The sequence below is a fragment of the Callionymus lyra genome, chromosome 6, assembly GCF_982586985.1.
Source record: "Callionymus lyra chromosome 6, fCalLyr1.hap1.1, whole genome shotgun sequence".
NCBI lineage: Eukaryota > Metazoa > Chordata > Actinopteri > Syngnathiformes > Callionymidae > Callionymus > Callionymus lyra.
The window spans coordinates 6635965-6651608 of NC_141823.1; the positions used below are offsets into that span (position 1 = coordinate 6635965).

Genomic DNA, 15644 nt, shown 5'->3' on the forward strand with positions numbered 1-15644 from the left:
AAGACACAACATGAAAGATGGTTATGAGGAGTTAAAAAAACTAGACATGGTTCTAATAATAGTAACTATTTTAAAATCGGTACGTTGACAAAAAACATTGTTTAACTTTCTGGATTAACATGGACTATTAGGCTGTCAGAAATATGTAAACACAATAGCATAAGAATATTCAACAGTAGTATTGATTTTTAATTGACATTTAACGAGTAAATGGTAAATCGATGATACGCATGTAATACTATTGTGTGTTTCCTATGCTATGACAGTTTTTTTTCTGCAATTCAATTATTTAAAAGGAACCTAACCGTCATTCCTACAGTTCGCAATATATATTGTATTTCCAGAATTTTTTTTATCCCCAAAAATACATTATCATTTATTTTCCATTTTATAATCTTTTTTTTTTTACTGCTTGAACTTATGTATAACGCACACATCAAGGCAAAAAAAAAGTTTGGGAACCACTGCTGTAGTCACACCTGTTGTCTTCATCTTTGAAGACTTTCTCTCCAAACGTCTTCCTTCTAGTCTCTTCCAACGACGACGTCTGCATCTGAAGCTCTTCCAGCGAGTCTCGTTCGTGTCGTCAAATTAAAACGTAACTTTAAAGTTGGACCTGACCCACGGTTCCAGGTGTGTCGACGTGTTCCACAGTTTCCTTCCGACGGACGATTACAGAGGTAATCCCTCCATCTGGTCTACTTTGTGGTCTGTTCCCAGCTGCCCCTGAGAGTCTCGACTGAAGTAGGACCTGGTGGCTTATTTGAAAACCCTCCACCGACCGGTTAAGCACTTGACCTTGTTTCTTAGACGCCACATCAGGTGTGTCCCTACTTTCCTGGCTACATTTAAAGTCCATCTGTGTTGACTTAGCTTCACTTCCTTCAACTCCTACAATAAGCTTCAGCCGTCTGTGTATTTCTAAACGACTGTGTGATCATGTTATACTTTTGGAGTCATTTTAACTCTGAGAAGTCATCGTTATTTTTATTGTTGTTGTGTGACCGAACCTATCGAGCCACTTCCCTTAACTTTGTACAACATCTGTGTTGTATAACATTTGTATTTGTTATGCATAGCTGTTTACACGAGCGAACTTTGTGGTCTCCTGGTAGAGTTACATGTTGGGCATCTTTGAAATACCGTCATTTCTGGACTGGAAGGCGCACTAAAAATCCTCAAATTTTTCTCAAAAATGGGCAGTGCGTTTTAAAATCCATTGCGTTTTATAATCCAGTGCGTTTTATAATCCAGTGCATTTAAGGTATTCATTCTGGTTGTACTTGCCCAACTCAAACGACTTTGATAAACTAGTATTACTCCGCAAGCTTCCATAGTATTATGTAGCCGTGCGACTTATAGCCCAAAAATACTGACTTAGCCATGGTAACCAAGTTTAACAGATTGACCATCAATTTAGTTTCTGTAAGTAAGAAATTTGTTTTTATATGATCTGGATCTTGTAATCCATGCGTTTGTTTCTTCTCGTCTGGACTATTGTAACAGTTGGTTTTCATGTCTTAACAGAAGGATCTGTATCACCTGCAGTTGATTCAGAACTCTGCAGCCAGAATTCTGAGCTGCTCTAGTAGAAGAACTCACATTTCTCCGATCCTTCAAACTCTTCACTGGCGGCCAGTTTCTTTCAGGATCAACTTTAAAATTCTGGTTCTTACTTTCATATCTATTCATGGTCAAAATCTTCTAGCAGTCGAAGTAAATGTATCTTTACCAAACAGGAAATAAGAGTCTGATTGTGATTTTGTCTTTTTTTTTAAAATAAATTTAAGTTTGATTTATCTTGATTATCTTTGTGTTTGTTTGTTTGTCCTTCAACAAACAAATTCTAGTTTTACCTCGTGGCATTGACATCCTTCATCTTTGTCTCTTATCTTATCTTAAACACCCACTTGTTCATAGGTCTCTGAGTCTACATGAACAAATGACTCAGCGTGATAAAGACGGTCTTTGGTCCTATTTTAAATTCTTCGTGACAGACCCAACAAAAGTGAACTCTACTTAATTTGCTTAGAGAACCATTAGTCGGGGAAGGTGATCTCTGCGCACACGTGCTACTAATCTGGTTCTGGTCGTCGCTCCACTGGGTCCAGCAGAGCTGCTTCTGACTCCTTTACTGCCGCGAGTCTGGTTGAGCAGAAAAACAGCAGATCCTCACATGAGGGTCATCATGTGACGGCGCTCCAGCAGTCTGGGCCTCCATTGATGGCTGGACGGGGGGAAAATGTGGGCAAAACACATTTCACATAGTTCAGCCGCCGCTCGTGTAGCTGTGTCAGGAATCTGTGACGCGACACGCAATATATCGTAATATATTGAAATACTTGGAGTTGAACACGGATCTTAAGAGTTTCTTCTCGCTGTTATATATTAAAACTATAAGATGGATTAAATTCCAGCTATTCTCTCAGTCAACAAAATGCTAAACTGACCACCAGACTGTTTTACTGCAGTAGGTTGGAGACGTGAGTTGCATTCATTTCCTACACGGCCGAAGTACAAGAGTGCCCTTTGATGTTTTCAGTAGGAGAAATTGGAAAAAAGTATGGAAGTGTATCAGAATATTGAATGTTTGAGTTTAGCATATGCAATGTTAGAACGTTATTATCATTATTTATTTGTTCAAATGTTAACATGTTAAACCATTTTTTTTTTTTTTTTTAAAGTGTTGATCGAAAGAGTACCGAACGATTTCATCGAACCCTCATAAACATAAACAAATAATGCAATTCTTAAATGAACAACATAGATTAAATTTGAAAAAGTGTTGAATTCAACCATTAAATATATTATATACACAAATATATTATATATTATTATATATATACACGGATATACTTCTATAAACGAGGCCTTTTCTTTCATTTTGATAACAAATTGCAGACCATTTCAGGCCTGGATACTCTTTAGTTTTCACAACGGTTTGTAATTGCTCTGAACAATATGTTCATGTGGCCTGAGTTCAATCATCTTCCCCCTAAAGACGCCACAACGCCTGCTTGTGTTTCTGTTGACGTAGGGAAGTCGGGGCTGATTGTGGTTTTCGGGGAAACTTTGCTTCTTTTCTCTTCCCTGAGTTTCTATGTTACCCTTTACATTGGTTGACCTCGAGGCACTCGGCTCTGCAAACAGAAGTCAGTTGATGACTCCAAACCAGGGGTGTCCAATGGAATCATTCATGGGTCCAAAACACACGAGTCAAAGGGCCGAACAAAATGTCTATTCATTGAAGCGTCTACGTCTGACCCGCCTGCAACAGGGAGTCTAAACCAAAAGTGATTTTCGGTCTCTTTTCTCGTGGCACACCGGCTTTTCCACCGTTTATTTAATGTCCTTTGATACTTTCTCAAAGGTTCCTGATTCTTATTTTAGATTTAAGATGCTGTAGAGCAGCAGTCGCTCTGTAGAACACGCTGTTTTTAGGGATGTGTAAAATACTAAGTATGTAAAGTAAAAGTTATTTGTAAGGTTAATTTTGTCCAGACCAGGGTCCCAAAGCGTTTTAACAATCAAAAACAATACAAAGTTAAAATATATACTTTAAAATATCAAGACACATAAGACAAACACAGGAGAAAATCGGGTTAAAACACAAATAAAAATGTCTTCAGATGTTTCTTGAAGAAGTCAGTAGATCATCAAACACAGAGATGGTTCCAAAGCTTAGGAGCAACAGTCTGGAAGGATTTCTCTCCTCTGGTCCTGAAGCGTGTTCAGGAACCATCAGTAGATTCTGATCCACAGACCTCAGAGCCCGAGCTGGGGTGTAAGTCTGGATCAGATCACTGATGGAAGGTCTGACCATGAATAGATCTGAAAGTAAGAACCAGAATTTTAAAATGATCCTGAAAGAAACTGGCAGCCAGTGAAGAGTTTTAAGGGGAAATGTGAGTTCTTCTACTAGAGCGGCTCAGAATTCTGGCTGCAGAGTTGAGTATTTACTGCAGGCGAGACACATCCTTCTTGTTTACACACAAAAATACTGTGCTTAAGACCAAAATGAGTTGGACGATCTGGCCTCGGGTTGACACGTTAAGAACTACATGAAAAGGATGAGTTTCTTCTGCAGGGACTCTCGGCTCAAGAGGAAAATCTGCATTAACAGTGTGAGGTCTTTTAATCTGGTATTGACTTCTAAACTCCACACACAAGCTGTGGCCTAAACACACAATTAATGTTGATAAAAACACTCGCACACGATATCCACTCAACCAATAGGAACCGAGGTCGAGTCTGACGGTTTTGTTTGTGACTTGTTTAATGCCTTGTTGGTCCCTAAACCCTAACCTTAACTAACGTGGTCGAGCTTTTCTTTTCTCCGTCTTCATCAACAGGAAAACACTTGAAGGTGTTATTTTAATCACAGCTTCCTCTCGAGCAGGCGATTACAAACAAGTCTTGGTTTAGTCGACCTGAGTAAGATTAGCCGCCATTAAACCCAGAGTTAACCTAATCACCCACTGATCCTGGGTCTCGCTTAAACCAGGATTAACCACCAGACGGAGCGAGAGTTTGTTCAGGACTATTCTGTCGAGCATCTTGTTTATTCCTTGATCTTTTTGTTTGATATGTTCTTATGGTTATGAAACTGCTCCCACTTTGATGAAAATGTTTTGACAAAGCAACATATTGTCATCACAAGAGCCTTTATCTTGTTTCGTGAACAAATATTCAAGCAGAAAAATGATTGACAACGTTGCAGTTAAACTATCGAGACACTAGGGGGTACCAGAAACGCCATTTTAAATAATACAGATTGAGCCTTTAATTTGGACAAATGTACATATATGTACATACCTCAGACATAAAATATTAAAACTCGGTTGTTTTTAAGAAATAATTGACTTATTCTTTAATTGTAGAACATTATTAAGTTATTTAAAGATACAGTGTTACAAGGCGACGTGATTGCAGCTAGTACTCGACTACCTAAGCGAGCAAGTAAACCTTTTAGTTTAACCTTTTCCTCATTTCACATTGCCCTTATTTTTTTCAGCGTTAAAATATCTATTGTAAGCTAATGGTTTTTATTTTAATAAAATTTGGTTAAACATGTTTGCAACACATTGTCTACTTTTAGTTATAACTATTTAAAAAGTGAAGATTAATACATACTTTAACACTAAAACATACTCTCATTTATACATAAACTCGTCATTTAAAACACTTCTGATACTTGATATGAATTTCAAGAGATAATGACACAGATTTAAGACGCAATGCAAATTGAAAAACATAGTAATTTATTTACCTGCTTGCAAGTTGTACAATTAATATACATGTTTTCCTTCAAAATAAAAGATTATCGACACACATCCTTCAATTACCACAAGATTTTATTATATTTGTCTACCGAATTGAACGAGTTCTTGCAGTAGTGACGGTCTCGACAAGGTCAGTTTCTAATCCGTGTTTTAGGATTCAGTCTTTAGCAAGGTGCCAAAATGGCAGGAGGGGTTTAGTGTGAGAAGGTCAAGAGGTCAGACGGTGTGAGGACATCAACCTGATGAGATGAGATCGTGTCGGCAGCTGTCGCACCTGTGCGGTCGTGTCATGTAGGATGTTGTACGAGGAAGTACTTGACCCTTGACACTTGTTTGTGTTGTCAAGAGCCTGTCGATATGATACATGTCAGGATACAGAGACAACGATAACATATACAGTGATACTGTAGGAACAGTTATTTATGTGTGTAGTATTGTCGAGTACTTGACTCTGGTGTTGTAGTATTTACAGACCACATGACTCTTGATGAAGTCGTAACTGCTTTCATTTGTTTTCAAACCAAAATATGTCCAAACATCAGCTTTTAAAGCTGCTGGATTCCACTGTATCCTCTTGTCCCCAGTTATGAAATTCACCCATGCTCATGTCATATCCTGTCTGTGGCGAAAGTTAAAGCGTTAAACATCGACTCATATCTCTTACGGTGTCATTTAAGTCACATCCTTATTCCGCATGTGACAGTCTAGCTAGTCTGTATCCTCTCGTCCTCAGTCTATATCCGTCTTATCTACATCTTGTGGCAGGATGTTTAATTGCAAAACAAAAATGAAAAAAGAAGGCTGTGAATATTTGCAAGTTATATGTAAAAGACATTGAAAGTCCAATTATTTTATTTTATACATAATGTGTTAACTGCTTTAATTCGCTTTCAAACCAAAATATGTAAAAGCTGCCAGAGTTAACTGTATCCTCTGGTCCTCAGTCATTACTAGATAGAATCTGGCTGGATTTCATTGTTCTTTTAGCTGTGGAGGACGTAATGACGTCCATCTAGAGGCCGGAAGTTGAATGCAACACAAAAATGAACAAACGCCTTGAATATTTGCATATAAATATAAGAAAAAAATTGATTTATTTTATTTTATACACACTTCATTGAAATTAAAGAGCTAGGATTGACATACAAAATAGCCCGAAAAAAGGATATCAAAATCAAAAAATACACTGCTGTTGAATATTGATACGATATTAAGAAAAAAACAGATTGCGATATTTAAGTGTATCGCTGTATTTGCTTATTTCCCGTCTTTTTAGAGATGGAACGTTCTCCCTCGTGCGTGTTCAAGTTTCCTGAGCATCTCTGTTGGATTCTTAAATCACACGCTGGTCGTTTTGCTGGCGATCTGTTCAACTCCATCTTTGCAGCTCATGCAGGATGAGCTCATTGCAGATCTTTAAGTCATGTGACCGCTGATGTCACGCCTCTGACGTCCTTGACTCGTCGCACCAGCTCCAGGGTTCGTCGAATCCAAACATTGTCGACGACTCGCACAAATGTTCCTCTGCAGTCCTTGTGTTCCTTACATGTTAATTGTGTTTCCACACCTTCTGACGTGCGAGGAGTGTGCGCACGTGGTGTTGTGATTATCGTGTGCGTCGCTGCAGAGCTTCATGAGGTGTGATGCTGCTCAAAACTAGCTGCTTCTATTTCTGTCTCCCATCATCCTCCTCTTCCTCTCTCTCTTTTATGAGAGCATCTCCCGCTGCGAACAAGTCGCTCGGAAACCTCTGGCCCGAGGTTCTGTTGCGACAAACTCCACTATTTTAGTCTTTACTTCGATCTTACGACAAAGTGTTTAGTCGGGATGACATTGATCTGCTTCAGAGCCGTGCTTTGATATGATGAGTATCATCATTCAGGGTCAACGATACGATACGATAGAGCAGTAACAAGTATATATGTGTAGTATTGTCGAGTACTTGACTCTGGTGTTGAAGTATTTACAGACCACATGACTCTTGACGAAGTCGTAACTGCTTTCATTTGTTTCCAAACCAAAATACGTACAAACATCAGCTTTAAAAAGCTGCTGGATTCCTCTGTATCCTCTTGTCCCCAGTTATGAAATTGACCCATGCTCATGTCAGATCATGTCTGTGGCGAAGGTTAAAGGGTTAAACATTGACTTATGTCTCTTACGGTGTCATTTAAGTCACATCCTTATTCCGCATGTGACACAGTCTAGCTAGTCTGTATCCTCTTGTCCTCAGTCTCTATCTGTCTTATCTAGATCTTGTGGCAGGATGTTTAATTGCAACACAAAAATAAAAAAAGGCTGTGAATATTTGCATGTTAATTGTAAAAGTTAAGTTACAGTCTAATTATTTTATTGTATACACAATGTATGAAAATGTATATCATAAAAAACCTATGATACAAATAAAATATTATTTAAAGGCCAAATGAAAATGGGAATGAATATATTGTTGCTGAATATCCATATAGTGTTGTAAAAAAAAAAAGGAGATATTTTAGTGTATCCGTATTTTTTTTATACCCCTAATCTGTTGTACATTTTCATCTCATTTCACAGATTTATTATTTGCACACAGTACTACATACTTAAATATTGCATCAAAATGCAGCTCCTTGTTTTTGTTTACTCTGTTTACAAACAGTTAATTTAATTGAACAGCAGATCAACTTCAAGACAACCACTGCTGCTCTAGTAGAAGAACTCACATTTCTCCGATCCTTAAAACTCTTCACTGGCTGCCAGTTTCTTTCAGGATCAACTTTTAAAAATGTTGGTTCTCTGGTCAGACCTTCCATCAGTGATCTGATCCAGCCTTACACCCCAGCTCGGGCTCTGAGGTCTGCACAAATAACCTTTACTATACTTTAACTTCTAGTAACTTTACTTTACTATAACTTAGTAGGAGGCACTAATTAATGCACTTTCTTGCCTATGGTGCTGAAAACAACTGAACTCCCATGATGCCTTTCAACACTCAAAAGTCATCAACACCTGTGATTGCTTGACTGGGCGGCAAAGCATTATGGGAGCCTCTCAGTTCAACGTGACTGACAAAGTACACGATGTAAAGATGGTTCTGTTCATTGTTAGCAGGTGAAGAATAATACGAATGTATTGACATTTGAAAATGAAGGTTAAGTCAACAGCTTTATCTCTTCAGCGACTCCGTGGTAAACCTGTCGAGCTCTGAGCACACAAACCCGACCGCGAGGATCACACGCTCGGCTGTTCCCTCTGGCAGCGAGACAAGGAAGGATTACTGACACCAGTGCAGCAGAACATGCTTCTTCACCTCCTTAATGCCCCGGAGGAGCCGGAGCGTCGCTTCACGCGACTCTTCTCAGGCGCCCGGCGTGACCATCGTGACCATCGTGACCAGACCATCGTGACCATCGTGACCGTGATGTCACCGTGATGTCACCGTGATGTCACCGTTCAGACCGTTCGTGGTCGATCAGGCGGATCGGATCGGAGGTTCCTGCTCGCCGCCACAATGAACTCTTTCTCTGTGGATGTCATATGAAGCTTATGTCATCCGTGTGAACGTCACGGTTATGAATCGTCTGGAGCAGGTCTGGAGGTCATCGAGGGTCATCTGGTCATTGTAGTATTTCTATAGAAGTATATCAGTGCCATCAGAATATTGAAATACATCGTAACCTTTTTGAATTTCACATTTCAAATGTTAAAACCTTTCTTTTTTTATGCATTGAATTATTATTTGAATAATGTAATAATGTCCATATTTTTTTCTAATTATAATTTTAATTTCTAACAACAATTAAAGTTTGAATACGCTATGACGACAACGTGGCTTTTTTTAATAAATATTACATATTTATACTGAATTAAAAAGGCTACAAATGGCAAAAATGTTGAATTGAGAAAATGAATTGTTAAATTATTGGAATTAAAATCCAAAACTCTGTGTAAAAATTTCAAAAATACTCGTATTCAACATTTTAATAAATAATTGGATTAAATCTTGAAAAACAATAGTTCTTCAAAATAAAAGCCCACATTTAATAACAAATTCAAAGTTTCAACATTAAAAAAAACCCGTTATACCCCGAATATTCTGATGACGGCCTCTTTAACTGTCAAGCAACATGTTTAGAGCTCGTACATCTTACTATTATTTTAGAATAACATTATTTACAAAGCACTGTTTGGAATAGTATTCAACCCTCAAGACCACATCGCATAATTTTGTAATCCAGTACTCTGCTGAAAATATAATTCAGTAACAGCGGATATTTTAAATTGCTAAAATAAATAAAGACATGAATATATTACTTCATAAATAAATAGCAAACTTTTTTTTTCTTTTTTTTTAAAGATAATTATCCTTTGTACTATTGAAGATTGTATTTTTACATCTAAGGATACGATTTTTACTTACTTTACTTTTTACTACTTGGCAGTTATTACGTCCTCCACAGCTCAAGAAACAATTTAATCCAGTCAGATCCTAGCAATGACTGAGGACGAGAGGATACAGTTAACTCCGGCAGCTTTTTACATAATTTGGTTTGAAAACAAATGAAAGCAGTTACGACTTCGTCAAGAGTCATGTGGTCTGTAAATACTACAACACCAGAGTCAAGTACTCGACAATACTACACATATATACTTGTTACTACAGTATCACAACACCAGAGTCAAGTACTCGACAATACTGCACATATATACTTGTTACTACAGTATCACAACACCAGAGTCAAGTACTCAACAATACTACACATATATACTTGTTACTACAGTACCACAACACCAGAGTCAAGTACTCAACAATACTACACATATATACTTGTTACTACACTATCACAACACCAGAGTCAAGTACTCGACAATACTGCACATATATACTTGTTACTACAGTACCACAACACCAGAGTCAAGTACTCGACAATACTACACATATATACTTGTTACTACAGTATCACAACACCAGAGTCAAGTACTCAACAATACTACACATATATACTTGTTACTACAGTACCACAACACCAGAGTCAAGTACTCAACAATACTACACATATATACTTGTTACTACACTATCACAACACCAGAGTCAAGTACTCGACAATACTACACATATATACTTGTTACTACACTACCACAACACCAGAGTGAAATACTCGACAATACTACAGATTACTTTTCACTATTCTTACTCAACATAATCGCACACTAAATGTATATTATACCTTTCGTTTTTTTGTCGATGAAAAAAAACAACGTAGCTTTGCTAAAGTAAAAACCCCATTCGGCAAGACCTATAGTAATACACTAAAGTTTGTACATGTAAATACATACGGTTATTGGAAGGAGATTCACACAATAAATGGAAGAAATGGAAGCAATAAAAACAAATAATACATTTTATTAATAGTATTTATTAACATGAAGATTGAATTGAATAAAAGGAAACATTGGCTTAAACTTCACCATGTTTTATTTCCGTGTCGTGGCATTTTAATCTCAACTTACCTTTCTTGAACTTTGACTAATTTAAAATTAAGTTATCAATGACTCGGATCAGAAAAGAAAATAGTTTTTTTTTTCTTTTTCTTATCCATTGTTCGATAATTCCAGCATTTGTTTCACCTCTAGATTTAAACAACGGTCACCGTGATAGTAACTCCTGCCTGAAATGTCAAGATTTCGGCTCTTAAATAAACTTGCAGTAACTATTTTTCTTTCATTTCAAGTACTTTATAGTTTTACTTTACGCAGCCATTCAAACATCACCCTCAGATTGAAGTCTGTATTTTCTTGTTCCCGTGGATTGATTTATCAGCAGCAAGTGTCCGTCCGTCGGTCGATCTTCTCCAGTGGATGGATTTGTTCACTGGATTCCTCAGCCATGTGACCTAGTGTTCATCGCTGTTTTTCCACAGTCTGGGATCAGCTGATCACCTCTGGTCACAAGTCCTCATGCCGGGAGCGCTTGAGTGAGTGTGTGTGTGTGTGTGTGTGTGTGTGTGTGTGTGTGTGTGTGTGTGTGTGTGTGTGTGTGTGTGTGTGTGTGTGTGTGTGTGTGTGTGTGTGTGTGTGTGTGTGTGTGTGTGTGTGTGTGTGTGTGTGTGTGTGTGTGTGTGTGTGTGTGTGTGTGTGTGTGTGTGTGTGTGTGTGTAGGAAAGTGACGAGCGCCCACTCGTCTCCATGTTCTCATGATCCTTTATCGGGTCTGGATCCGTCTCTGAAGGTCACTTCCGGGTCCTCAAGTTTACATCGATTTGTCTTCTGTATTTTTGAGCGTCTGATGGTTTGTCCAGGGCGCTACCCTGCCTCTCATCCCAGGTTACTGGGACTGTCTCTGGTTCTCTCCGACACCATTATCTAATAGATGGGATCTGGAAGTTTGCCTCAGAAGATCATGAGCAGCGAAACATCTCTAATTAAATTAAAACCGAGCTGCTAATCGTGGCTTTTGTCGCTGGTGTTGTGTTGTTTACTTTAGAAACCACTGACATGAAAGATGTTTTTGTCTGTTTGTTTGGGAACTTTTAAGCTGACAAACTGTTGTTCCCTGATTTACTGATGCACTCAATATTCTATGGTTTATTACCTCTGCCAAGGAGGTTCTTTGATGGACGACTTATGATTGTTTGTCAGCGAAACAATTTAAAAAATGTATACAAGGATGTTTCCGGTTACCATCTGGATCCAGGAATCATTTGAAGATCTGTCTCTCTCTCTCTCTCTCTCTCTCAAGACTATCTTTTTGTTCTCTACCTACTGTGTGAGCGACGTTCAGAACACTACTGCCACCTGCTGTGTGGAAGTATATCAGCGCCATCATGATGTTGAATAGCGAATAACAACTTTTTTTTCAATTTTATTTAAAAAGTAATTGAATTAAATAATATGTATGTAGAATGGTTTCATTTAAATGTAACAATTGATTCGTTTTCAAATTACTTTTGTAAATGATGATTTTAATTGAATATTATTTCACAAATAATTCAAAAATATATTTTCTAAATTGAATACTTTTTTTATATCGTAGCCTTTGAAATTCATTGTAATAAAAAATTATAAATTAAATGATAGCGATTTAATTAATTATATTAAATCTAAAGGCAAACAATTGAAAAATATAGAATTTGGTGTAAATGTATTTAAATGAATTAAATTAAGAAAATTGTTCAATATCATTTTGAAAGACATATTTTTCTAAATTTCAACATTTGAAATGTTAAATTCAACCAGTCAATATTCCGATGTCACTGATAAACTTCTAAACTTCTGATTTCATTGCGACTCACTTGAAACTGACTGTTTATGATACTGATATTTTAAACAAATAAATGTATGTTGATGATACTGAAGTCATCTGTGCAGGAGCCTCAAAGGTTTTAACACTAAACTAATACTAATGAAGTTTTCTCTGTGTCCCTCAGCGAGCTCGGGTCTGGGTCCCCGACGTCGAGGAGGTCTGGAAGTCTGCTGAGCTCACCAAAGACTACAAAGTCGGAGATGCTACTCTGCAGCTGCAGCTGGAAGATGGAACGGTGAGAAGTTTATATACCATCATTGTCACTAGTGGTTCGTATCGGCAAGAATATGGTGATACGATAATACCACGATACAGAGGCAACAACACGATATATAGTGATACTTTAGTAACAAGTATATATTTGTAGTATTGTCGAGTACTTGACTCTGTATCCTCTCGTCCTCAGTCGGGATCTTGCGGGATTACATTGTTAAACTGCGGAAGATGTAATGACTGCTGCCATCTAGCGGCCAAATGTTTAATTGCAACACAAACATTATCAAATGCAATGAATATTTGAACGATAATTGTGAATAACAACATTTTTTCAAACACACTTTATTAAACTATAAACAATAAAAGAACGATGGTCAGCAATAAAATATGATTTGAAGAATATCAGTAGTAACAAGTATATATGTGTAGTATTGTCCGGTACTTGACTCTGGTGTTGTGATAGTGTAGTAACAAGTATATATGTGTAGTATTGTCGAGTACTTGACTCTGGTGTTGTGATACTGTAGTAACAAGTATATATGTGTAGCATTGTCGAGTACTTGACTCTGGTGTTGTAGTATTTACAGACCACATGACTCTTGATGAAGTCGTAACTGCTTTCATTTGTTTTCAAACCAAAATATGTCCAAACATCAGCTTTAAAAGCTGCTGGAGTCACTGTATCCTCTCGTCCTCAGTCATCACTGGGATAGGATTTCATTGTTCCTTCATTTATGGAGGACGTAATGACATTTAAAGGCCGGAAGTTCCTCTTGAAACATAAACTTTGAATGAAAAAATATGATTTGAAAGAAAAAGCTCAACATTGTGAAACAATAGCGTGATTTTAGTGCATCAATAATTTCTTACACCTCTAGTGCTGACTTGATAAGATTCAACAAAAACTCTGAAGGTCCAGATTCACATGAGGACCAGAACTGCTGAAATATTGAAGATGAAAAGATGTTTTTCATAAACTCTTTAATCAGTTTTTCTCCTTCATCTTTGTCTCCGGGTCACGGTTGGATGAGCGAGAAACTCTGGACCAAATAAAAGAGTCTCATGATCGAACTATATTTACTGATCATCCAAATAATATTATTCACGACAGTTCCTGATGCTCGTCACAGGATTCATTTGGTCAACTTACGTCTCAAAAGACCAAAAATAAAAGTATTTGTAACATGCAATCAGCTCTTTGGGGTCACCCCGTAACGGACACGATGCACTGTCCGTTACGGGGTGACACGGGACGGACGTACTTTTAAACATCCGTGTATTTTTGTTTTAAATGTTCTTAATTCGATGTTAAAACATACAGTATATTTTCTTATCATTTACGCATCTTAGTTTTAATCTTTAAAATGTAGTGTTACTGAAGCTAGTTAAGATTTTTCAACTTTGAATTACCAATTTAAAAAATGCCTAAAAACGTAAAACTAATATAGTAATATTCTATTTCGATATATTTTTTTCACGAAACTGTATGGAGTTCCTTAGATAAATAAATAAAAAATCACATTCATTTATTTATTTTACATTTTTATTTATGAATATATTTCAATAACGTGTGTACAAAATAATAGATAACAAAAAATTATTACATTTTTAATCTACAATTCACATGTAAATATTCACATCACGGCCATCATTACGTCCTCAGCATCTGAAGAATCAATGAAATCTTGACAAATGACTGAGGACAAGAGGATACAGTGACTCCAGCAGCTTTTAAAAGCTGATGTTTGGACATAATTTGGTTTGAAAACAAATAACAGCAGTTACGACTTCATCAAGAGTCATGTGGTCTGTAAATACTACAACATCAAAGTCAAGTACTCCACAATACTACACATATATACTTGTTACTACACTATCACAATGTATTGTAATATTGTATTGTTGCCCCTTGTATCGTGATAAGTGGTGTGTATTGGAAGCAGTCCGACTGTATCCTCTCATCCTCAGTCATCACCAGAATCTTGGGACATATTTTTGTTCCTTTGACTGCAGAGAATGTAATGACTGCTGCCATCTAGTGGTCGGATATTTTAAATGCAACACAAAAATGAACAAACGTTGTGAATATTTACTAGTTAATTGTAAGAAAATATATAATACTAATAATTTATCTTAAACACACTTGATTGAAATACAAACCATAGAATTATGATATTTAATTATAGTGTAAAGTCAGGACGTGGGTGGAAAACTTGTTAAAAGTGTCGATGCAAAGATGAGTCACTGATATTTAGTGACATCCTGCTGTCACTCATCGTCATGCATCCTCTTCCTCCTCAGAGTCTGGAGCACAAGTTGGATCCTGAGACCAAGAACTTGCCTTTCCTGCGAAACCCCGACATCCTGGTGGGCGAGAATGACCTCACGGCGCTCAGTTATCTCCACGAGCCGGCGGTTCTGCACAACCTCAAGGTCCGCTTCACCGACTCCAAGCTCATCTACACCTACTGTGGTAAGACCGGCGTCCAATCAGAGCCCTGGGACTGAGGGGGGCGGAGCCAAGACACTCATTTATTCATCAACATCAAGTTATATTGAAGAATATGAGCGTTAACAGTATATTGACTTAAATCATTTATATATTGATAGGTTGAATTTGTTTTTATTGACTAATTGAATTCAATAATTCTTAAATTAAAAGGTTGAATTTGTTTTATTTAAAGATGAAATTGATGAAAGAATTTCTTTATTGAATGGTTTAATCATTTTATATTTAATAATTTTATAAAATTATTTATTTATTGACATATTCAATTGGTTTTTATTGAATAATTTAATAAAATGCTTCCTTTATAGAAATATTTAATTTGTTTTTTAATGACTAATTGAATTAAATTATT

General features: G+C 37.0%; 1 protein-coding gene across 2 annotated transcripts in view; it reads left to right on the forward strand.

Annotated features, from left to right (window-relative positions):
- myo5aa (myosin VAa) overlaps positions 1-15644 on the forward strand; it is a 71123-nt gene that overhangs the window by 7104 nt on the left and 48375 nt on the right. For both annotated transcript variants that reach the window (XM_087793285.1, XM_087793283.1), the window contains exons 2-3: positions 12692-12802; positions 15085-15256. In XM_087793285.1, coding sequence (XP_087649411.1) covers positions 12692-12802; positions 15085-15256 — 283 coding nt within the window. The remainder of the gene's footprint in view (positions 1-12691; positions 12803-15084; positions 15257-15644) is intronic.